The sequence below is a fragment of the Desarmillaria tabescens genome (genome assembly GCF_030435595.1).
Source record: "Desarmillaria tabescens strain CCBAS 213 chromosome Unknown EV420scaffold_23, whole genome shotgun sequence".
Lineage (NCBI taxonomy): Eukaryota > Fungi > Basidiomycota > Agaricomycetes > Agaricales > Physalacriaceae > Desarmillaria > Desarmillaria tabescens.
This window is the reverse complement of record NW_026848322.1, coordinates 305,029-328,893: the sequence shown is the minus strand read 5'-3', so window position 1 is coordinate 328,893 and position 23,865 is coordinate 305,029. Positions and strand designations below refer to the sequence as shown.

The 23,865-nt window shown below is 46.6% G+C and overlaps 9 protein-coding genes across 9 annotated transcripts; 3 read left to right on the top strand and 6 right to left on the bottom strand.

The window, feature by feature from the left end:
* Positions 1 to 1,768: 1,768 nt before the first annotated feature.
* Positions 1,769 to 4,917, bottom strand: EV420DRAFT_1644245 (uncharacterized protein; the record flags this gene model as incomplete). The annotated part of the gene is made up of 9 exons (XM_060477622.1): positions 1,769 to 2,218; positions 2,266 to 3,068; positions 3,126 to 3,557; positions 3,644 to 3,692; positions 3,747 to 3,760; positions 3,815 to 3,829; positions 3,879 to 3,940; positions 3,995 to 4,344; positions 4,396 to 4,917. 9 exons carry the CDS (start codon positions 4,915 to 4,917, stop codon positions 1,769 to 1,771), a joined length of 2,697 nt encoding a protein of 898 aa, XP_060329405.1.
* A 314-nt stretch (positions 4,918 to 5,231) lies between these two features.
* On the top strand, positions 5,232 to 5,953 carry EV420DRAFT_1644244 (uncharacterized protein; the record flags this gene model as incomplete). Its single annotated transcript, XM_060477621.1, has 3 exons — positions 5,232 to 5,298; positions 5,355 to 5,769; positions 5,827 to 5,953. The coding sequence occupies 3 exons, from the start codon at positions 5,232 to 5,234 to the stop codon at positions 5,951 to 5,953; spliced, it is 609 nt and encodes a 202-aa protein (XP_060329404.1).
* A 1,168-nt stretch (positions 5,954 to 7,121) lies between these two features.
* On the bottom strand, positions 7,122 to 7,951 carry EV420DRAFT_1644243 (uncharacterized protein; the record flags this gene model as incomplete). The annotated part of the gene is made up of 3 exons (XM_060477620.1): positions 7,122 to 7,583; positions 7,637 to 7,711; positions 7,889 to 7,951. The coding sequence occupies 3 exons, from the start codon at positions 7,949 to 7,951 to the stop codon at positions 7,122 to 7,124; spliced, it is 600 nt and encodes a 199-aa protein (XP_060329403.1).
* A 2,965-nt stretch (positions 7,952 to 10,916) lies between these two features.
* Positions 10,917 to 13,628, top strand: EV420DRAFT_1271922 (uncharacterized protein; the record flags this gene model as incomplete). The annotated part of the gene is made up of 8 exons (XM_060467670.1): positions 10,917 to 11,072; positions 11,124 to 11,305; positions 11,355 to 11,684; positions 11,738 to 12,227; positions 12,305 to 12,408; positions 12,462 to 12,551; positions 12,601 to 13,262; positions 13,321 to 13,628. Coding segments are annotated over 8 exons (2,322 nt in total), but the record flags the coding sequence as incomplete, so codon positions are not given.
* Positions 13,629 to 13,767: 139 nt separating this feature from the next.
* On the bottom strand, positions 13,768 to 14,047 carry EV420DRAFT_1644240 (uncharacterized protein; the record flags this gene model as incomplete). The annotated part of the gene is made up of 2 exons (XM_060477619.1): positions 13,768 to 13,965; positions 14,018 to 14,047. The coding sequence occupies 2 exons, from the start codon at positions 14,045 to 14,047 to the stop codon at positions 13,768 to 13,770; spliced, it is 228 nt and encodes a 75-aa protein (XP_060329401.1).
* A 203-nt stretch (positions 14,048 to 14,250) lies between these two features.
* EV420DRAFT_539152 (uncharacterized protein) lies at positions 14,251 to 15,270 on the bottom strand. The gene is made up of 5 exons (XM_060482506.1): positions 15,196 to 15,270; positions 15,059 to 15,130; positions 14,637 to 14,997; positions 14,535 to 14,582; positions 14,251 to 14,481 (listed from the first exon to the last, which is right to left on the bottom strand). The coding sequence occupies exons 2-5, from the start codon at positions 15,072 to 15,074 to the stop codon at positions 14,388 to 14,390; spliced, it is 519 nt and encodes a 172-aa protein (XP_060329400.1). The 5' UTR covers positions 15,075 to 15,130; positions 15,196 to 15,270; the 3' UTR covers positions 14,251 to 14,387.
* A 1,556-nt stretch (positions 15,271 to 16,826) lies between these two features.
* EV420DRAFT_539130 (uncharacterized protein) lies at positions 16,827 to 18,242 on the bottom strand. The gene is made up of 5 exons (XM_060482505.1): positions 18,179 to 18,242; positions 17,754 to 18,117; positions 17,499 to 17,700; positions 16,965 to 17,430; positions 16,827 to 16,911 (listed from the first exon to the last, which is right to left on the bottom strand). The coding sequence occupies exons 2-4, from the start codon at positions 18,107 to 18,109 to the stop codon at positions 17,065 to 17,067; spliced, it is 924 nt and encodes a 307-aa protein (XP_060329399.1). The 5' UTR covers positions 18,110 to 18,117; positions 18,179 to 18,242; the 3' UTR covers positions 16,827 to 16,911; positions 16,965 to 17,064.
* A 43-nt stretch (positions 18,243 to 18,285) lies between these two features.
* Positions 18,286 to 20,036, top strand: EV420DRAFT_539124 (uncharacterized protein). Its single transcript, XM_060482504.1, has 2 exons — positions 18,286 to 19,288; positions 19,351 to 20,036. The coding sequence occupies exons 1-2, from the start codon at positions 18,599 to 18,601 to the stop codon at positions 19,786 to 19,788; spliced, it is 1,128 nt and encodes a 375-aa protein (XP_060329398.1). The 5' UTR covers positions 18,286 to 18,598; the 3' UTR covers positions 19,789 to 20,036.
* Positions 20,037 to 20,573: 537 nt separating this feature from the next.
* On the bottom strand, positions 20,574 to 22,282 carry EV420DRAFT_1748967 (uncharacterized protein). The gene is made up of 3 exons (XM_060480266.1): positions 22,211 to 22,282; positions 21,389 to 22,150; positions 20,574 to 21,335 (listed from the first exon to the last, which is right to left on the bottom strand). Exons 2-3 carry the CDS (start codon positions 22,083 to 22,085, stop codon positions 20,938 to 20,940), a joined length of 1,095 nt encoding a protein of 364 aa, XP_060329397.1. The 5' UTR covers positions 22,086 to 22,150; positions 22,211 to 22,282; the 3' UTR covers positions 20,574 to 20,937.
* Between the last annotated feature and the right edge of the window lie 1,583 nt (positions 22,283 to 23,865).

The following is a 23,865-nucleotide window of genomic DNA, read 5'->3' as shown; positions in this document are numbered from 1 at the left end:
GGCAAGGACTGAACGCAGACTGACAGGGGATATAGAAGCATTGTTGCGATGATGAGACGGATCATCAATCGTTTTAGAGGGGAGAGGAGTGCGTAACAGTTCGTGCTCCATCGAATTTCTACTAATTTCTTGCAGATCTTACCTGTGAATGAGACTCTAGGTCCCCATACCAAGTTTTCAGACAACAGCGAGGACTTGCGATGTTCTTGGAATCGCAATCGGAAGGAGATTCAGACACCGAGGTCGAAGACTAGCAGGAGGACATCGAGGTTCCTCATTCCGTAGGGCATCGAGGTTCATTCGTATGGGGAATCTATGTCCAAAAATGTCTAAGTCCCTCAGGTTCATAAATCATGTAATCTCAGACAACGTACGAATTTTTTGCTGATTTTTCGAGATTTTTTTGGATTTTTTTGAAGCAAAACGGTGGTTTCGCAATGTGTCATGGCCATAGGCGCCAAGCATCTAGCATGACGATGGGCACTAAACCCGAAAAAGGAATGTGGCAGTGCCCACACCAACCGTGGGTGCCGACTACCATATCAAGATTGAGTCAGGAGATAAAGAAAAAAATTTGTGTCAACCGGTATTCCGGCATGTGCCGAGATGCCAGAGTCGGCCAGCACCTCGGCACCTTGGGAAAATCTGAACAAAAATCCGTCAATTCATGTAAATCACCTGGAGTGAGTCAGTGTCAGGAAGTTGCTTAGCCATGTAACAAAGGGATACATACCTTTTGTGTTGTTATGAACAACAAGTTATAGGCCATTAGAGAGAGGCAACAATGGTAATTTTTTGCCATGCAGTGCATACACTTGTGCTGTCCGCGAGGATGCGTAGGCAGTGGATGAGTCTTGTAGTATGGGTAGAATGTGTTGAATGTCAGGAGCATATGGCATGTCCTTATAAACATTTGAGTCATCATTGCAATGGGAAAAAAAGGACTCACCCATTCAAGTATGTCGTATAAGAGATGGTTTTTTTGTGCAGACGTGGTCAGTCTGTAGTGCATTATCATGAGCAGCCTATATGGTCTCAGATCCAGGGAGCAACGATGCACAGATAATCAGTGAGCAACACTGGGGGTCAGGATTCTAGCGGGTTCTGGCATGCGCAAGCATGCAAGTATGAATGAACTGATGACGACAATTGTATAGTCAGGAATGGTCTTCAACTTGCTCAACTTTATACCACTAGCACAAGCATACAGGCATGAATGAAATAAGAATGTCCAGATGGAACTTGCACTAAGGACAAGAGTTATACGAATGTGACGTGGCATGCTCAGGACACTCACTAGGAGACAGCATCTGCAACATTCCATTTTTTTTCTTCCGCTCTTTTCACAGTGACCACCAAGAATCAAGAATGCGAAAAAAACAGTCGAAAGAGCCGAAGCATGCATAAAGGATGACTGCATAGGAACTGAGAGAGAGGGAATCCTGTGACTGTGACATGGCATATGACATGCATTACAGAAACTGTCATTGAGTATATATATGTATGGGGGTATACACTTTTTTCAGTGAAAGGTGCATCCATCTACCAGTAATCTATCATGTAAAATAAAAGCCGGGAATATACAATAGTAAATAAAATAACAATATACAGCGCAAATGAATGATCTACAGGAAATAAACATATCATACATGAGAATGCAACACAACAATATACAGTCAAAAGACCGGCGGAAAGCAATACAGATAACACATAACAAGAAGATAGGAGTAAACATCAATTCACACACAAGAAACAATGCCCAAAGTGTTCAAACCTTTGCATGCTTTGCATTTCCCTCTTGGACATCGTCACTTGGACACTTCTGTCCCTGTTTGCGTTCTGGATGAAGAATGATGTCAATAGTCTTTGTGACATCATGGACCATGCCCAGCCAAGTATCCTCTAAGCTTTGACGACCATGTGCCCACCAATATAAGCCAAGGATAATGGTCACCAGTCCGTACTGACCTCCCTTTCGCAGTGCCAGCAATGATTTGCTAGTATAGTCGGGTCTTGGTAGACCACCAGCACCAGTCAACGAGCATCGCCAGCTAGGATTAAGTTGGTTCCACCAATCGATCATCTCAGACGCAAATTGAGAGTAGTCTTTGACAACTGGTGGAAGATCAAAATAGCATGCACTGTTGAGCCACAGAGTAAGGGGATGCAGGCATGCAGGCATCGCCTCAATACCATTAGCTTTCCCTAGAAAAAAAGACTTTATGTCAGCTTAATGTATGATAGACCAACGTAATGAAACCATACCACAGGATCGACATCTGAGCTCCAGATGTCGCACTCAAGCTGCCTCCACTTATCAAGAAGATCCACCCACGCTGGGCCGAGAGATTCATCTTCCATCTGCAGCCTTGCCTTGGCAATCCACCTGGGTGGACCATGCACTTTCTCTGTCACAGAGAGAGTCATCACCTCCTTGGGGCCTGGGTGCTTGCGTTGTCTAGACAGATGTGATAGGTTGGAAACATCTGGCAGTGGGTCTGGGATTGATGTCGACATGGAAATGGAGGAGGTAGTAGAAGTCGTCTTTGATGGAACCACCGTTTTCATCGCTACATGCTTGGGAACAGAAGAGAAGGATATGTTGGACAAATCCACTGTTCCTGAGACTGTTGCCATAGTTATGAGATCATCCATCAAACTGGATACGTTGATGCTAAAGCTTGAGGGTGAGGGCACAGCGTTCGAAGTGGGGATAACTTCATCTATCAAGGGTGAAGGCAGCATGGGCGAGGGCACAGTGTTCGAAGTGGGGATAACTCCATCAATAGAGGGTGAAGGCAGCACAGGCAGGGATGCTGGATTCGAGGAGATGACTCTGCTAGCATCTAATTCACTACCAAACAGTGTGGTCCAATCCATGGCCAACCAATCCAGCCCATCAAAAGCTGAGTCGTCAAATGGCTCCGAGTCGTCAAACATCTGGGAGGAGGAGAGACTATCTGACAAAGAAGGCAAATTGTTGGAGAAGGGATACATTCCAGGTAATGATAAGTTAAACTGAGTCGAAGATTGGTCCAGTGCACCAAATACATCATCAAGAGGATGATCTGACAATAGAAGACTATCAGCGATGTCCTAACGTGCAAACGAAGCAGTTGGTATACTGATGGACATCGACGATGTTGGAATCTGTGGGAAAGGCTGGGAAAGCAGTCCTGAAGGGGGAGGGCTCGAGTTTTGAACTGGAGGCAGCAGGAGAGACTGTTCCTTGGAAAATAGCGGGGCATTAGCTGACAGAGAAGCTGATTCTTGATGTGGCAGTAACTGGGAGAGATCATTATTGATCTGAACCGGCAAAGGGGCACAGTTCTGATCTGGAGGCGATGCTGGAACCGGCTGCTTAGGAACTGGCAAGGGGGCGGAGCTCTGATCTGGAAGTGGTTGCTCAGCTTCGGAGAGAAGAGACAGCTGCTCTGATAGCACAGACGAAAGTGGTTCCTTGAACAGGGCTACAGGGTCAAAGCTGAGAGGGGCCTGGACAACGACCTGGGTTTCTTTGGTGGTCTTGCCAGAAGCCACAGTTTCTCCTTCAAGACCTTATGAATGACAAGAGGAAGAATAGATAATAAGAAACATACAATTTAATTTTTTCATGTGATGCATGAATGGTATGCTGTAGTACTCGGAAAAGCTGCAGCGGTCACCCGGAATTGTGCCAGGGGTGTATCCAGCTGCAGCATTTTCGTTGAATGATTTGATGAAGTCCTTACCATTAGTGCCCTTACAGCAAAAGTTGTGTCTAGACGAAGCTCAAAATCAGAACGAAGCAGCCAAAAAATATTATAACACTTACCCTGTGGTTCAAACTCTGCCACTCCATGGGTCGTAACCTCCAGCTATCACAATGAATCCCCAACCAATAAACTTGTTGATATGCTCAAAGATAGATGCGAGCTCATACTGAAGACTTTCGATGATTCTGTAGAGACATACAGTTGGTACCAGCGTTTACAGAAACATAGAAAAAATGGACGTTATCTTGTCAGCATCTGAAACATTAATGTCTAATGTGCCGTCCTTCATTGCCGCAATCAACTCCTTGTCCTTCTCGATGGCATCCATAACCGACTTCTTAATCTCCTCCGACTTGTTAGCCCAAGCATGTGCCATCATTTCCTTCACAAGAAGGAGCTCATTGTGGGGAACACCACGAGACTCAGCCTCAGTGATAACATGAGGGAGGACGCGCTCGGTGTAGTACATGTTGGAGTACTTATGAATCGGTTGCAGAACATGAGTGGTAGAGAGTGCAAAAGTCGAGAGGCCTCCTAGCTTCCTGATACGACAACCGGGCTTGTTGTTACCATACCAGTTAAAGAGTTTCTAATGAAAATATCAGCTAAAGTCTTCCACATAAAAGAAGTAAAGACGCACCGTTCGACGTTCCTCAAGAGCCACACCCAAGGCGATGTGAACCTCCTCTACCTCCGGGTCCAGCTCCCGCAGTGACTCCTCCCCATTTCCATCATCCTCCTCATCCTTGGGATCCGCAAAATCGCAACCGTCAAGACAATGGTCTGGGCCCAGGGTCAAGATATCACCAACCATTTTCGGAAAAGGCTCATCCTTTGGCGAGTCCATGATGCTGATGAGATGACCAGAAACCTTTTGCACCCTCCCTTTATGATCCAAGAAGAATTTCCCCTTCCTCTCTGGCCACCAATCCTGCCACTCTCCTACTAACTCAGCCTTGAATGCTGCCAACGTCCCATTCACAGCACACAGTTCAAACCTAGGGATCCTATTGGATAGCATGTCGTACTGGTCGTCATTTGTCCATCCTCTTCGCTTGCAGAGAGGTACTAGCTGACTGGAGCTGGTGGCAGGGATGGTCGAAGTCACAGACGAAGTGGAAGAAACGGCGGCTTTAGAGTTCTTCAACCTTTTTTTGGACATCTGTCGCCCTGGATTAACAAGACATATGACAACAGAGCACATGGCAGCCTACTTTCAACTGATATGAGTCTAAAAATAGCCTCGACTGATAACACACGCAAGATATCAAAATCGACTGACCTGTGGTGGGGGGAAGAAATGGGTGGGATTTGTGGACAGAGCAGTGTCCTAAGGTGTGTACTTATGCATTGTCAGATCCCTGAATTGTGTACAAGGACAATATCTGCTCTAGTATAAAGGACAGCGTGTTTTTTCCTTCACAATCATCAAACCTATCAAACTCATTGCCTCACCACTCACTTGAAATTTTTTCAATGACTCAATTCACCCCAGAACAGCTTGCTTCTGTGTTAGCTGCACTTGGCATTATGCCACCCGAAGGTATAGATTTTTTTCTTTGGGTTCTAATTTATTGCCCTGACCTCTTATTCTGTCAGCTACACCAACTACCCACAACCCTGATTCTCCCGTCAATGACAAAAAAGCTGCCAGCATGGTAGAAGTTCCCCTGCACTCGTTCTATTGCTTTAACTGTGCCTTTCCAAACGTAGTCCCCATCAATGCCATTCCCGTTGCCACCACCATCATCCAACCAGCTTGTCATGGTTCAGCACCAGTCCGCCGTGACTCACCCTTGACTGGGTTGCTGTCGACCTCTCTGGTATCCGCACCCATGGCCCAGGCTACTGTCGCTCCTGCACCTGCCTCCAGTCCCGCCACCGCCGCTGACCCCACCACCGTCACTCCCACCATTCAGGGATCCTCCATTCCTGGCCCCTCTACGGTTAGAGCTTCTGAGGGCTCATGGTACGCTGTTTCTAAAGGCCTCGCTATAGGGGTGTTTCAGGGATGGTAAGCTTATTTCCTTCCTGCAATGTCTGTTCGAAGGTCTCATGCATTGTTATTCAGGCAAAACGTTAGCCCTTTGGTTACAGGGGTTTGTAGAGCCTGTTACTTCTGTCACAGCAGTCAGGCTGCCACCCAGGAGGCCTTCAATCAGGCTGTCGTGACCGCCACTGTGGAAATTCTCCATTAATTGGGTTTTCAAATCTTTTGTTGCTATTTTTTGGACCACCGTCTTCAGTAGTATTGTGTCAATCATTTGACGTATACCTTGTCGTATTTATTAGCTTCCACCCTCATTTGATGACAGTCTTTACTTGCTTTTATCTAGTTTTCAATTGATTGGCATGTAAATTTTTTTAGTTTCTCAGTGTCCATATTTCCTTTTCCTTGCTCTGTACATATTTTTACCCAGTCCATAGTCGCTGTAGTTACTGTCCTTCTGTTGAATGTTCCCTACCTGCCACCCTCCTCCAATATCAGTTTGCATCCTGTTCCTTTTTGGTGTGACTGCGCCACTAAATTCAATCAAGCTTTTTGCATCTAAATCGGAGATCCGTATTATGCTCAAGTTCATAGATATTTTTTCTTGCTGAGTCTCAATTCCTTCCTAGCAACCAGGCAAGGAAAAAGTTTGCAAAATCAATGGTTGCATACAATTTTCTACTTCACTATTTCAGATCCTGCAGCTCGCTGAAAACCATCTGGTTTCCCCTATTATTCTCCTGGTCCTCAGGTACAGCAGCGAGTCTATATTATCAACATCTATTCCTCTGGTAGATCAGACAATATTGTCTGGCATGCTGATCATCATTTCGAAATGCTTCCATCACCTCGACTGGTTCGGAAGATTTTCAGCTTCTAATCAGGCGACAAATTCACATTAAACTCAGTTTCCTTTTTCGTAAGACTCTTGACTTCTTGGCATGGCTTCCTTTGTCAGGCGACAGATCTACATTAACTTCGGTTCCCTTGTCCACATCACAGATGACTGCATCGGGTCATGGATCTAGTCCATCAGTCCAGCTTGTGCACAACTCAGGCTGTTCGTACATGAGGCCTGTCCTTCTCACTCTGTTTCCATCTCAGAGCATGGATTCCTGAGTCCTACTTGTGCACAACTCAGGTCGTTCATACACAATGCCTGTCCTTCATTTACTATTCAATGGGTTGTGCTCCCTTCAAACACCATTTTCGAAACTATTTTTGTCTACCCTGTCCCATTTTCACTTTTCTTGGGACACGAGCATTTTTATTAAAATAATTTTCAACCTCATTTTACTCATGCTCGGTACCTTGGTGTGTGTAAAGAACTGGAAAAACATATCGTATTCTGCATGATACACTACATATGAATGAGATCACCATCCGTACGCTTGATAGACGCTCTCAATCCAAAGATTCATTGCATGGGCACAGATAGCATCCCTCTCCTGCACAAGCTGGTCATGCCTTGCCTGCAACTTCGCAATCTGGGCGTCAAGAACATCCAGCATGTTGGAAGCCTCTTTGCCTGGGGATACGGTGCTCCCTGAATCGTCGGAACCTGACGCAGTGGCGTTGGTGGTTTCATCGACAGACATACTATTGACCAGCTTACCTCTGAGCTGCGTAATCTTGGCATCAACAACCGCTAGCATGTCAACCACCTCGTCCTCCACAGATTTGGCGGTGTTGTCGGTTTCTGGCCCAACGGAGAGTTCATCGCTGAAAGCACTGGCGACCTCACGGATGGTCCTGAGAGTAACGTTGGCCCTCTTATCATAAGCATACCCAACCTTCGCCTCACTGCATCCATGGGTATCCATCCACTGGGACAGTTGCTAGCCACAACAGTGTAAGCAAAGAATGCCGCGAAGAGAAAATATACACATACCTGCTGCAGGGACTCAATGCTCCAACAGTGCAAGCAACTGCCTGAGGATCGTTCATCCAGCACCGTGTCTGGGAACTGCACAATGTAGCATGGCAAAAAATCATTCCACCAGGTCTGCACACTTCCAGTGTTATTACGGTTTCACCCCTATTTTCCTTATCTTATCTTATCCTTATCCATCGGAACCCCAGACCTACCTATCTTATCTCTTGGACCCATGATATTCTGCCGGCACACTCTTTACCTGGTTACCCGGCTGCCATCACCCCAGTTCACGCTGCCACCCCCAGATGACCAGCGACCCGCATGCGCCATCATGCTTCTTAGCAGTTGGACGAGAGTCAACCGCCAGTTGAGGGCGGTCTATGGGATGCAGCCTATTCAGACAGAGTCCCATGCAGATGCAGGTGATATGCGCTCTTTACTCTCATTTGTCGGGAGTACACTTCTTTTAGTGTCCTCACTCCGCATTCGTTAAACGATGCACTTCTCGCTGCACATGCCCTTGTAGACACTATTCTTAGTACGAGTCTAACATGTATTTAAGCTAGCCTACACTGTGGCCTTGGACCCCAGCTTCGGCTAAGGTTATATACTCCTAACTCTTACAAGCTCCTTGCTTTTGCTATAAGTGACACCTAACTTCTCACAATCTACCAATGCCTCTCTAACACTGAATCACTGAACGCAAGCGACAGGATAGAGACCAGCTTTGGCGAAGGTTTGAGTTAGTGCTTAACAATTAGCCAAAGCTTGCCCTTACTACCCTTACCGTTGTCAACGGTAACTGTACCGTTTCAAGGCAGTCACTGTTATACTTCCAAAGAAAAAGAAACCTCCAGCCCGTTATTCGAAAATGGCACCCACCATCCCCCGAGATCATAAACACTCATTGTGGTACAACGAACTTTATGCCGCTCACCCCCTCAGACTGCACCGCCATTATCTTCAGAAGTACCTTCAGTATCTTGACACTAGTAACTGCAGTCGCAGTTCTCCATATCCTCCGACCAACCCGACGCCAAAGAGCACCGACCCCTGGAAGAGGGAGAGTACACGGGCTCAATGGCTCATCAACAGGAACCTCACGAACAACAAGCACCGTCTGGCTCCAGTCCCTCACACCACGGCCAAGGGGGGAGCGAGATGCACTTCGACACCCCTTACCCAACAGAGAAGAGCAACCCCCCTCGCTCGAGCTTCAGGGAGAGGATCACCAAGATGGTGAAGGCAAAGAACCCCTTCAGGAAGAAGAGCTCGGACGACTCGGCATCCCTCCAGACGATGGAGACGACCGAGTCGATCCCAGATTTACCGCCGAGTACTGGACCAGTGCGGACGGATCCTGGGATGACATGACATGGGGCAACAACAATGACTCCAAGGAGCCATCCATCACCTCCACAGAGTTATCCGCAGCCATCCCAGGGTTCGACGATGACAGAGAGCACCTCTACTAGAGGGGAATGAGTGGGTTCTACCGCGACGTATTCGATTGAATCGTCCACGGACGAACCAGGCGAAGAACCGCCTTCGAAGAGGGCGAAAACCCGTTCCTCCCTGCCTGGGAACGAAGGGAAGTATGAGACTTACCTGACACAGGAGGACATCGAAGAGATGAATCTCCTGAGCCAGAGTGGCATGACGCTCCAACCTCTCTCGCGTCATACACCCCCGATGGGACCTACAGAATTGATGGTGTTGCGACTGCAGCCTATTTACATGTGTAATTTTGCAATCTAGAGTGTTTTACATGCATACTGAGAGATAGTGAGCGAGCGGACTAAAACTACACGTCGACACTAATGCTATGCGGTGCAATGATATGGAATATAACTTATGGCATAAGAAGCAATGGGATTCTAAACAGGACTTAGTCACAGCACTGTACCTGACGGGCATGCATGATGAGAAGGCCAAACCCTATACCCAATGCCTTAGGCTCTAACTTACAAGCACACTCGCAGGAGCTAGATAAAACCTTGATGATTGCAGTGACACTGAGAGTACTTAGCATGCTCGCTAACTGTGACGCATCATACCTGAAAATCTGGGGAAATCCTTAAGCGAGATGACAGATATCACCGGCACGAGCTTGGGCAATGGGCTTCGGCCAAAGTCCGCAAGCCCGCATTCCATTGTTCTGAGTCCCATTGTTCGAAGACTCACTTGTTGCCATGTCTACGAGAAGCCTCTGTGAATCCAAGAAAGAAGTCCTGAACGACATACGCCAGAACTGATAGTTCTGTGCGCCTAGACCTGTCAGTCGCTAGAAAACAAGCCCACAGGTGTCAGGAGAGCACCTCTTGGCACGTGTTTAGCAAGCTCACTATAGAAATGAGACTAAAACTGGGAAGTCCGACTCGGATGCTCAGTAAGGCAGCGGTGGCAACATGCTATGCATGTAGGAGTCTGGGTACTGTGCGACATTTGTAATTCTAATTCCCCTGTAGTATAAGTAGACTGGTTACAGTAGGTAGAGGCCAAGTTTTGAGCCCCCGAGTTCCCGTGCATGTGTTGAAGGCGGTACTGTAACAAAGGATCAGTTTGTGACTTCGAGCTGTGCATAGAATTAGCGAGCTCACTCAGAGAAATATGAGATACCCTTTTGATAAGACTTTTGAGAACTTAGTCAGAGTGAATACGAATCAGTGACGCTGTTTCTGTTCTGTTAAGTGTGATAAGTCTGTTCAGAGAATATGTTGAAGTGGAAATCTGAGATCTGTCCTGTTCTGTTCTGTTCTGTTCTGTTCTGTTTCAGTCTGTTCCGTGTCAGTTCTGTTCGAAGTTCCGTTTCTGAATCTGTTTTCCAAGCACTTCTGAAGTGTTCTTGAGTCGAGATAACCTGCTGGAGTTAGTTGGAGAACCCCTACATACAGTTGTGTAGCGAGCGGGCTAAGTCAGTGCTTGCCTGTGGTGTTCTTTTAGCGAGCTCACTAAAGTTCCGGCGTGTATTGCCTCTGTTTCTGTTGGGATCAGTGTCCCTTGTGTATTATAACTCAAATCTGCCTTGAAGGTTGCGTCGCGCCAGTGAACGACCTTCCTGTAAAAAGTTCCTAGACTTAGGAATTCATTAGAGAAAGCTTAGCTTCGCTAAGAGCGCTGAGAATAAGAGAAACTCTTCGAGATATTGAAGTATAGTTGGATCGCATTAGAAATAATCGCTCCCCCTAGAACTTACAAGGGTGATTGTAGTTTGTGTAGTTGTGTGAGTGTGTGTGTGGGTTTTTGAGGTTCGCCTTTTAGCCCGCTCACTATTCCACAGGTGCCCACAGCCAGCCTCTTCACCGCGACAACAATTTATCCTCAAATGGCTGCCACATTTCGTGTTCTCCACCTATTTCAAGTTTTTTCTTTCATGTCCAAGGTTTCTGCATACGAGTTTTATCACACACTGGTGCACCTCTCGGATAACACTGGACTATATACGCCCCCAGTATGTCTCTCCTTTCCATGCTTCTTTTCTCACATCTCACCATGACACTAGGATCAGTATGATACCTTCCTATGGATAATGTGCAAGTGGCATCACTTGTGCTCTTTGAAACGTTTCGGCCATGGCCATGAACCTGGCAGGATTGCAGAGACGAGGCCCGGTGAATTGGTACTATGTTGTCCTGCCTGTCCCCATCCTCATGTGAATCTACCCTGTGGTTGGAACGAAAACCTGTAAGTGTATCGAGAAGTATCATGGTGCAGTGTTAATATCAGATTCCAGAGGAAAACATTGGCTGTATCGCCTCTTTCTCGCAGTTGATGCCAATTTTTGGCTCCACCACCTGAACGTATCAAATGAAGATAATGACCCGAGTTTGAACCGTGGCTATGGTTACTTTGTCAAGGAAAATTCCTTTCAGTTGTTTCTCGAGATGTCTGGCAAAATTATCCCAGCAGAAGAAAAAAGCACTTGCAACAACCATGATGCCGTCAAGCTGGCCAATAGCCATGGAGGTCAAGGGGTGGCGGCAACCGGTGTCAGAGCTGTAGTATGTGGTCGCCACGATATGAAGCGTCCTTTATCTGTTGGTGATCTTCAGAAGGGTGAAAGGTATGTCTGGTCTCCGTATGAAGGATCCAAGTACTCATAATGGTCCTGCCTAGGTACATCAACATGGACTACTTCGTCTTGTCAACCCTGACTTGTGATATGCCACCTGACCTTGTGATTTCATACGATATCACATGCCAGTGGCACAAGAACCTTTTTGTATATATCAGCAAATATCCAATGGATCTGCAACCTGGCCAACTGGAGCACAACATACTCTATCTTGTGCCAAAGTTCCATTTGCCGGTGCATATCCTCAAGTGTCGCAATGACTTTTCCTTCAACTTCTCAGCGAAAGTAGGACGAACAGATGGAGAAGCACCCAAGAGAACATGGGCCGCAACCAATGCCTTGGCAAATAGCACCAAGGAAATGGGTCCAGGATCACGTTGGGATACCCTTGATGACCATTTTGGGGACTACAATTGGCGGAAAATTGTGATCATGGGTACATTGTTCTCTGCTACCATATTCGACATTTCAGTTGATGAACATGAACAGCACAGACACTCTGTGAAAAATTTCGGGATGCATTCAAAGCATGTGTGGAGCATGTAGCTGAATTTATAAGTTATGAAGATGCTCTGCAAAGCAAACATGCAGATGCCATCATCCAGTAGTGCTCTATGGTGTTAACTTGGGAGCAGGATCGCTCGCAGCCTAATCCTTTTGCCCCAACTTTACATCATAAGTCTTCTATCTTGCCGATACCACTTTTGCTCATGTAATGTGAAATTAAGCTGTCACTGAAAATGCAGTATGCCTTGAGTTGGTCAGAGAAGAAAAGCAGGAAACCAAGATCGAAATTCACCATGATGTTAGTCCTAGCAAATTCATTGCTCAGGGTCTGCAATTAGAAGAAGCACAGTATGTTGTCCAGCGCATCTTGAAGTCCCTTGTCTGACGATATCTTAAGGATACAACTGGTCAATGATATGGCTGTACTTGGAGCACACTCGACCAATCTCCAACGTACTAGAGTTCAACAACAAGCCAACCGCATTTCTCACAAGATCGAAGCTTGGATTGATGTACAGAAGGTGTACATGCCAAGAACTACTTTACTACGCACTAGGGATGATGATCGTCATGCTCCAGGTGTTGAAGTCCATACCTCCAAGATATCTTTATACCTTCCTTCTCATGTGCTGCGACTCAACGCTGTACAAACCAACATTCAAAACACCATCATCGACAATGAGTGCCAGTTGCATCTCACCCAGGCACACAATACCTTAGCGACTTTACATGATCACCTACTGTTGAAATCGTATCTGGTGATATGGCGCCAAAGATTTTCCCATGGACAGCGTTATGGGACCAAAGCAAATGTGCTGATGCATAGGGTGGAGACCAAAATACAAGCAGATGCTGCACATTACAGGTGGGTTTACATGGCCTTGGAAGCAGTATCTACAGTGTTAGGTCAGGAGGAGTGGAAGGCAGGACTATCTCCCTTGAAGGCAGAAGATGTCCGTGGTTTGGATTCATATAATGAGGCAACCTTGGAGGGACAGTGTACATTGTCATGGATATGGAAGACAAACCTCCAGGGAGGTGAGAAAGGACTACAAGAAGGTGAATCAATTTGAAGTCAAAGAAATAGTAATCACGTACTGATATGCCTTTGTTCAAGCATTGCGCATTGAATGGTGCAAGTCCCATGCGCGTGCTCAGCGATGGCAAGAGGAGTGCGATCTTCTGACAGAGGAGATCCGTTGGGTTCAAGTCACTTTCCAATATTATAGTAGCGTGTGGAAGGGCCGAGCCACTTGCACAGATTTACCAGGAGCAAAAGCATATGCACTGAGGCAGGCCACTCTCTGGTCAGACCTTAGTGCAAGTGTGGCAACTCGATGGAATGAAGTATTGGCCTCTTTGCCGGCACCTTCAGTTGACTTTGATCCGACAATGGATCTTGACTTGCGTGGCCATCGATCGTAGGTACCATGTTCTTTGGGCTTCCAATAATATCTTCCTTGTACTACTTGTACCGCTTCTTTACCATTTTGTATTAACATTCAAATGTAACTGAAAGGATTTATCTGTGCTCTTCACGCAGTGTAGTACATGAACTCAAAGTCTAGATATGTAGATCCTCTAGATTCCAGCGCTCCTCCACCTCCACAAAATAATGTTTGACTTCCTTGAACCGTTGCGTGATCATATCCTCGAGCTCATCGAGCTTTGCAAACACTCCTGCCAGGGTCCAATTTTCAGGCAGCGGGCCATTCTCAACCCAGCGATTCTTGAGGCCCATAATATACAAAGTAAAGATTTCCTGGGTAGTTAAACATAAGCAGCGCAGTCGAGACAGACAGAACAAGACATACAATTTTCCTTTGTTCCTGATCTGCCCTCATCTGCTTGTACTCTGTTGGCAGTATTGCAGTGGGAGGCTTGCAGTAGGTATAATACTGAATTGTTAGCTACTAGAGCTCCTAATGAGCTCCTTATATACTATGAAAAGTATCTAGAATATTCTACCAAAAGTACTAAATATATCTAAGTATTGTGACAAATGAGTAAGCCAAAGCTTTGGGAATCTTCTAGTATGAGCTTGAAGGTGCAAATCCCAACATACTCCTTGGCTGTTTGTGTAGCACCACGTTCAATGGGCCATTCGACAAACCATTCATGCCAGATGCGCTGGAAAAAGGAGCGGATCCGGTTCCAGCAAACAGCATGTTCAAATCAAGGACCTCAATTGGCAAGCCAGAGCCGCTGTTCAGGGGTATATTCCAGCCGGATTGCATATTTGTAGAGTCCGGGGATGCGTAGGACTCCAATGATTCCGCTGGGTAAAGAGTGAGCAAGAGTAATCAAAACAGCATAGTTATATACTCTTACACTTCGAGGGTGTGTAGATCGTTGTAGGGATGATAGAAGAGCACAGTCCTGAACAAGGCAAAGTAATCAATAAGGTGAATAGTACAGAAGTGTCAGACAAACGGTGAGAATGGGGTAGAAAAATCGTCAAACAAAGACTCAAAGTCAAAAAGTGATCTCATGTCAAGCTGGTCACTGTCAGCAGATGTTGGATCATCATCGGTAGCATGGATGGCTGTGGTATCAGACAACTGTTCTGCGAGGGGCATGGCATTTAGATGGACGAGCAACAGCTCCAGCAGGGCAATATATATCCAAAAAGGACCTACCCAAATAATGTGGCACCAGGCTTTCAGTGTACACAATGCAGGCCGTTCACCTGTGTACAATGTAGGCAGATTTGTGTACAAGTCAGGAGGATTCCTTGTGCACAGTGGGAAATAATAACAGTTGAAGGCATTTGTGCACAGTGCAGGAGAGCCGTCTGTACAGAGCCAGAGACCTATCAGAGCTCACAGTGGAAGAAGGCACAGTTGTACACAAACCAGGAAGCCCCCCCATGGACAGCGAGAAGCCATAAGATTGCGGGTTATTTGTGCACAAGGCAGGCGAGCCATCTGTACACAAAATTGGAGAGCCATCAGCGCTCGTAACTGATTGTCAAGAGATAGATGAGATATACTCTAACCTCTAATACATCTCAAAGGAAATGTTTTCGTTGAATTGAAATGGACTGCTATAACCTGAGTGTCTATTTCACAGAGAGCCATGATGAGAGCGTGGTGAGTGTATATACAACTGGTTGGTGCTTAGCTGGTTTATGGGCCAGTTCTAACCTATGTTCTTGTTGAGTATACGCAGCTGCACCATGACATGTTTTTGGAGACCTCAGAACAACATATAAGATTGAACGGTTGATGAGGTGAGGCACAAGTGACAGTCGAAGATCGGATCGAGCTGGATAGATCGAGGATGGCGGCTGTCTGCAGGCACAGAGATCCCATCAAATTGGTACGATGATACTACGATCGAGCCAAAAATAAAAGCCAATACAAAAGGGGAATGGAAAGAGCGCAGAGCGGGCAATGACGAGCGGGAGGGCGGAGCGTAGGGTGTAGGGAAGGGTGGGAAAAATCGAGCGTGACAGCTTTGATGTGGCTGTGCATGGGCTGGGCGCTTGTGTACAAGCCAGTCCCTGATGTGTGCACAAATCTTGCGTCCTGTAGTTACAGGGATTTGTACACAAATCCATTCCCTGATACTACAGGACATTTGTGCACAAAATGGACGGTAGAGCCTCTCAGAAACTATACCGACTCCACATTTCACTTTTGCAGTTCTCTAACTATAGAATCCCACTTGGTGTCGTCGTCTATTCCTGGTTCTTTTTCAGGCTTTTCGTTCTTACCCTTTTTTTGCTACACATTTCTACATTTTTACGTCTTTCGTTTAGTCTACAATTGTCATCTTTTCAATTGGCTCACGAGGTATCAATTTTACTGCAGCCGCTTGTCATCCGTGCGCTTTGGAATTGCCAGGACTGGTGAAGCGTAGGTTATTACATCCACTCCGGTGGTACTGTTCACAAGTTTGTTTCTGATCGTCCCTTCACCATTCTTGTTTCGTTTCGTTAAACTACCGCCTCAAATTATATATTGTTCAAGATTCTTCGGCATGGTCAAGCATAAATAAGTACTCGTTAAAGTTGCAATTTGCCATTCAGGATGGTCGTGACAGATTTGCGATCCACCCGATAATACATGTTCTTTGGTACTTTATTGTTATTTTCTCCGTGTGTGCTCGTTCGCAGATGCCGCTTCCTAGAAGAAAAAGCGTGGTGTGGTGTTGATAAGACTACGAAAGTACGATATATGATAATATAGACGGAGTGCGAAAAAAATGGGGAGCCATAATCACTAGTAAGCACATAGTATCATAGTCTGTCCACAGATGAATCATTGTCGGAAGGAAGAGAAAGGCGCGAGTCAATCAACTGACGAGGCTGGATACTCAGATGATCTCCATAGGAAGAGGGACCAAGCCGAGCCTGGAGATCTCGCACTGACTTGGCTAGCTCATTAGTGGTAAGAGGAGTCTCGGTGCTGGTACGATGATACTGGAGACTCATGAGCTCGACGAGGAGGTCATAACAAGATAGAAACACATGAAAATTTAAGAAATTGATTCATTGCGAGGCTAGAATATCCTTCTAGAGTTCTGCAGTGCAATCATCGTCGAAAATTGAAACAGGAGGCCTATTTGTCACCCGGCGGGGGGGAGTATTACGGCCATCCCAAGCAAAGATGGATTCAAGGCGTTCCCTGAGGTGCTCCAAGGAGCTACAAAGCTCTGCGGCGGTGGGGAAGCCTGACGGCTCTAATGGTACTGCTCGTTTAGTCTAGTAACAGTAAGATATGTGATGGGAAAGCGCAAGGGCTTCAGAACTCTCACCTTCGTCAAACATTTAGAATACCATTGAGCATAGCGCTCGAAGACTGTTAAATGGTCATAGAATATTGCAGCATGTTCTGCAAGAATCCGAATATCATGTTCATTTGTGGATAGGAAGTCGTGGTTTTATGTTTAATGCGCCCTCAACGAAAAGGTTTAGAATTGGACGAGAATCCCACCAAGGAATGTTCCGGTAGGCTTCGTCCGCTCGAAGTATCTGGATGTCCAGCTCTTTCGCAACAGACTCTCCATAGGTGTGAATGTTGGTAAAGTAGCTGATGATGGGCGGAGTTTCGGCCGCCAGGTCACGGTAAGCGACACTGAGATCGGTGAGAAATTGATCAAGCGAGCGGCTCAGAATGCGGTCGACCTCGATAGCATGATAATCACGCATTGCTTTTGTGGAATATCCATTGAAGCGTTCACGTTCTACCGCTGTCTTCTGGTGTTCAATCGCAACTTCAAACTGGAGAGACAATCACCGTCATTCGTACTGAGTATTCATGTGCGACCCAAAGGTGAAGATTTACTCACAGGACTAAGGACTGGGGACATGCTCAGAGGCGAGAAATACCGCAAGAACGTGCTTGAGAGGAAATTTGCATATTGGCCATGTATTCCAAGTCGAAATTTGCATAATACATGAAGATCGGTAAGGAACTTGGCCTTGCTGTCTTCAAATTTTGCATGATTGGCCGGGGAGAAAAGCGCAAAGCTTGAGGCATTAAAATACACGCTATGATCGTAATTAGATCATCAAATGCCGACACGGAAGAAAAATCTACATACGATCCGTCAATATCAAAGAACGCCCCAGGAGGCAGACCTGACCCCTCGATCAAGTCTACCATAAAGTGCGTATGCTGGAGGTGCACGCTAATGACGGCAGCTGACGTTGTGGAATTAAGACAGTTCTTTTCAGAAGCACAGGTAGGCCGAGGGGAGGATGAGCCACGATTCCAGGGGAGAGCATCCGCAGTGAGAAGATTACGGATCAGTAGAGAGGCAGAGATGCAATAAGAAGAGGAGGATAGTGGCATGCATAGAAGAACTATCATGAAACATGCCACCAGCCCTCCGAGAATGACAAAGGCTCCAAAGCGGTGAATTTGAGCCAGTGAAGGCAGACTGAATAATCTGTTCATTAAAAAACCTACAGAGTTCCAAGATAGAGGATAGGTCATACTTCATACGGCAGAAGAAAGTAAACGGACCTCTGTTAAGCTTGATTCCTTACGAAGGAATCACAGAAAGAAATGTCGACAGTGATGGTTGAAGACTTAAGTCGAACTTCGCGCACGTGATCCTGTCTTTCGGCTATCGTCATGACGACTCCGTGGAGAACTTTCTGAGTGGAGTATACCAAGTACATAGCACTCTGCCTGGTCCCTTGATAGGGACCGTTTGCCAGTACGGCGACTACTATTACTACTACTTCCGCCTCGAAATGTAGGAGCGACTTCCCAAGAGGTATCGACCTTGTATCTGTTGTTGTTCTTCTATTGCCATGACGCTACAACCCGCTGGCCCTGTGTTCTACAAATACGGTATAAAACACGACTCTGGTGCGAGGTAACTGTCTTGACCAAGTCGGCATTGACGGCCTTCTACTTCATCATTGACAACAAGCTCTCATGCGCCAATCTGAATCCACGGAATCATCTCGGCACTCCCCTCACACATCCAGCCACTGCCAGTTCACTCGTGCTCTGCCTGACCCTGTTATCGTTGACAGAGGATCTGTGATAGCAGTCTGTATATGCTCTCTTTCCGTCTGCCTCGTGTCAGTACTGCTATTCTGTTTGCTAAAGCCTATCAGCGACATAATATCTGGCACTGGCAATGGCATTGGAGCAGCGTTTTCGACAACGGGTGCTGGAGTCGCATTCCTTGTTAACACTACTTTGGGCGGCCTCAGTTCGTTAGGAAAGGCGCATTCGGCAGATGGTCCTGGTTCCTTGCAGTGCCACCGCCTTGGGATTTGTTCTCCGGCACCATTCCCTAATGAACAATCCGAGAACATGGTCCACCACCCGCTCACCATGACTGCACTTATTGAAACGGAGACACAGGACGTTTTCACAATGAAATTGCACATCGCTAACGTTTCCAATGGTGTCGTCTTCGAGGTTCTCAAGGTAGAAATGGAACTCTTCGATGCACTCTTTATTGAGGCTGGCTTTGATCAACGTCTTCCACCAGCACTTCGGTCAAAGATTGCAAGTGAATTCCAGCAAGCGAAAAATGAGGCCGTCATGTTTCGCTCGAAGTTATATGCCGTGAATGACGCGGGGTGGGACACCTTGATGACTTATAAAGACCAGGTACTCCTCTTGTGTCTTGTTGCTGTTGTCAGCTTATTGACGTCCCATATGTTCTTTCGAAGCTAGAGACTCTCGACCCTCTCCTGTATGGGCTCTGGCGTCGGCCTTCCTCAACGTCATTTGAACAACTGCAAGAGCGGCTAGAACAGTTTCGTGATGTTATCGATGAAAAGATCGAGGTGTTGAAGCAGGAAGTTGATGCGTCTAAGCTCCTGGCTGAGTCGATGAACGGTGGCTTGGATGAGCTCAAGAGCTTCACACTCGAAGCTTCACGGCTGCTTCCTGATGAACAAACTCGCTTGGAGTACTGTGCTGAAACACTTGGTTTCTCTCAGAAGCTCCAGTACAGCATGGCTCGACTTAAATCCTTCAGTCATTTCATTGATCAAACGGTGAAGCCCCTCATTGGTTTGCGGGATCTTGTTGAAAAGATGGATCGCCATTCGGATAGGTTCAAGGTACATTCTGAGTCATTGCATTTGACTATCATCCTCACATAATTTCTAGCAAAGTTTTCGGAGCAGTATTCACGGGATAGTTGGCGCCGGGTATAGTCATGATGATCTAGAAGCCCTTTTGAAGAAACTTCGGGATCGCTGGAGAGTGCTAGCCGGAGAATCTGATTAGATTATCGAACGTAGCCGCATAAACCTTGATTTCAATGCACTGATTCTTTGAACTCATCTTCTCCTCGTCCTTGCCCCAATATAACAAAACCGTAGGACGTCCACGTTCGCATCGGAATCACACCAGCATGGTATTGTACGGTCCATGGCACTTTTTTTGACGGTGCAGAACCCCAATACCCCCAGCTAAGTCAAACACCGAGCGTTGCTATATTGCTATCGTGGTCATAAGGCGTATTCATTCTTTGCTCTCGCTCTGCTCTGGAGTCTGTTCCTCGGTACTACTCATATCTCACACCGCGGAGCGCGCCCGACATCTCTATCCTGGAAATATAAATTCGCCAAAGCCGCCCAAACTCAACTTACTCATGGCCACATTAATGAAAAGAACAGCCACGTTTCTAACAAAGATGCTAAAACCACGCCTTGGTTATCCTTAGTTAGAACATAAATAATGATGTTATAGAACGTGCTGAGGCGGTTCAAGTAAGTAGATTGCGCGTACTCCAGCCACAATAATCGAAGACTACCTTTTCTCAATAGCGTCAGACTGCCAGGCCCATTTGAAAGCTATAAACAAGGGCTAGCCTGGTCGCAGACCAAAGGATGAGAAGCACACTTGTGATGATTTGTACGCTGTTAATGTCCAGGGGATATATGCCGATTTGACTGACTGTATTGATATTTATTGGAGACTAGTCGAAGAACATCATTTTCACTGTGGAACCTGGCATTTTATGCGATTGATAGTAACATTTCAGGACGACCAGGTACGCGTACCGAGAACCTACATGAGCAGAATATATGAACTAGTCGCGATCGCCCGACCCCGCTAAATATCCAACGAGCATTTCCATCCGTGCAAAGTGCTGGCTTATTTTCTCAAGCCCGAGCACTAGACACCGCTAGCTCAGCTCCCCACAGCATACAGGAAAGGATGGATAACGCGACGAGGGACACAAATTATCCGTCTCGATGTTGATCCGTGAGATATGTCCAGAATGGAGAAAATAGAGATGTCCTTCATGCTGCTTCATCCTCTACTACCAGTCGTCCAGCGGCATGTAATTTGGGTAAAGCCATTGAGATATCATCTCGATAGGCCTGGAGCCCATGTTCCAAGCGCCTCTCCTTTCCCCCCAAGATAAATTGAACCACCTTGAGCATACAATACCGAGGATCGGTGAGTATGGCGTCCAGCGGCTCCAGACATTCAGTGAAAGTCAACCTGTCTAGGAAACCCGGCAGGTCCAAGTGAATAACGAGTCTCTCCATAGATGCAGGACGGTCATTTTCATCAGTGCAGTAGGAAAGCCAACGGATGTTGTTGGTGAAAGGGATCTTGGAGACGCCGGACACTCGATAGTTGACCGTTGGTACCTGTGAGATATCTAGGACTTCGTTGAACAGCGGCCGAGGGTCTAATAACCAAGAGTTAGTGGTTTAAACGAGCTCATGAGTATTTAGAATTTACCGAACACATGTACCCTCATGTCGAGCTCTTGAATCGTACTACAGGTGACGGCGAGGATTTTATGTATTCCAGCAGCATCATATGCGAACACGGTCTTGTGCTGGATTTTACGTAACCCGTGGAGAGCAAACCGACTGATCGCTTTGCTCGTGCTTCCTAGAAAGGCCTTGTATACGCTGTAGTTAACGTATGCAATCGAAAGAAATTCCAAAGGAGGACCTTGTGCCAGCGCATAGGCGCCGACCACCGCGGGATGATGGATTATAACAGAGATCAAGGACAAGGAGGTGAGGTGCGAATATGCGCATATCCATGTGCGAAAGCTCATCGCAGTGGAGAACACAATATCCTCGAACATAAGGACAGTAGTCGAGAGAAAGTTAGTCTGCCATACATCATCGAGATGCCCTCTGATGTGCAGTGAGGTAACGTTAGGAAGGGAGGGTAGCTGGGGTACCGTGCTGCGAGAAAAGATCTTGAGCGACTGTACCAGACTCGAAATTACTGGCGAGATGTCGCAGAGGGAATTAAACTGATTAAAATCTGATTCCGTTTCGAGGCGGACCGTTTGGAAGAGATGGTACCGAGCTCGACTGTGGAATGCTCGGGAGACAGATAGAGAAGCAACAAGTGCTTCCCTGTCATCGCTGAGCTCGTCGATTATCTGCTCCATGATCTCTGTGGGGATTTCCGACATATAAAATCCGTTGAAATTAGGAGACAACCGGGTCCGAGTCTGATAGATTTAACTTTCAGATATAACTGCCATTATCATCAAAAAAGGTCAGATATACGCTGAATAAAGCACAAAAGCAAGCTTACGGAATTGCAATTGTAAGGATAGCAGACCTTGCTTTGTTGGTGGTTGCCCCCGCGTTGGCGTTTAAACGGTGCAAGATTCGTGAATGGAGCGGCGGCAGTTGCTGTCCGGGACAACCGGCAAACTGCGGGAATTCCGAGTCCGTCACTCTCTCCAATACCACCATAATGTCCCTTTACGCTTGACGGGATTATACTCAAGATGGGCGGCATTTCGTACTACATGAAGTGGGTATTTGGATGAAAATGAGGCTGTTCCGTGCGTGTTTTCATTTTCGCTGTTTTAGCGATGCTGAACATCGCAGGCTGATAGGTAACGGTTTACCTATGAAAGCGACCCTTTTTCTCTTTTGGACGACGGCAAGGAAGTTGTAGCTTGGAACCAGCGATACAAAAGAAATTCCATCGTCTTGGGAACCTACATGCAAGCTCCGACCTCAACATGGTCTCCAAGTTGCTTCATTCCGGCTCCTCAGTCCTGTCAGGTCCTGGCAAATCGGACCTCGGAGGCAGCATAATGATGCATGGATTCAGTTTTCGTGCGGAATTTGCCTTTTTCTCTTTCCTTCTTTCTGACACCTACACATCATTAGCTCTCTATTGCTCACTTCGGTCCTCCTACCGCATGCTCCACCTGATGGTTGTCCTTTGCTCATACTCCAGTCAAATAGCTATTCTCTCGTTCTCCAGAGGATGGGAACAGGCGGAATTATCTACGTTACCCGATGGCGTAGGTCAGTCAGGATGGCCATGACATGAAGACGACGGTGAACGCATGTCAATCCGACCTCCCAACGATCTTGTTTGAAAGTGAGCATGATGATATTAATTATACACTAGTGAATTCATTCGAATTCGCTCTGCAGGCAAGACATCATGAAAAGTCGGCCTATCATATCCCTGTACAAGTCAAGCTTACGCAATGCATCGATGTCTGCGTGGTTGCAGAGACCTGCTTTTTTCTGATCAAGTGATTGTTGGCACCACAATGAATTGGACTCTCTAAGAAGCGCGCTGAAAGGCACCGGACGACACTGAGCATCCTTTTTGCAAGTTATTAAATGTTTTCGCCTTCTTACGATGTTGTTTGTGTCCGATTCTCCCGATATCCTAGACCCTTGCCCTAGATCCACGTCACTGCTTCTGTAATTACAAGCCGTTTTCTTGAACACCAATACTCGTCGACACGCGACTCCCATAGATACCAGAGTCTCTTTACCGGTGCAATGAGATGTTCATGCTACTACCATTTACCTTCCTCGGCCACCGGTGAACGCAGGCCTTGTATCGACGCGTTCTGCCTAGTCCCGTGGTGCGGCTGGCCAAGTGAAGGATCCGGCTCACGTCGACTCAGAAGCAAATCGCCTATTGTGTCGCGGCGTTCCTACGTTTCGTACCCTTTGCCCATACCGCGCACAGCTTGGGTATCCTGGGTCTCATTACCGGCCGTAGGCAACCAAGCGGGTCGGCCCCATACCAAGATCTAGATAGATAACTGAGCATCGCCCCGAAGGTGAGTTTTCGCATCTTCTTCGATAGTCTCACCTAGATACTTAGAGCCCGCATACACAGTGTTGTAAACTGCTTCTGCCTTTGGCCGAACAAGACTCAGTCGATTCTACGAAAACTATCAGCGATCGTTTCGACACAGTAGATAC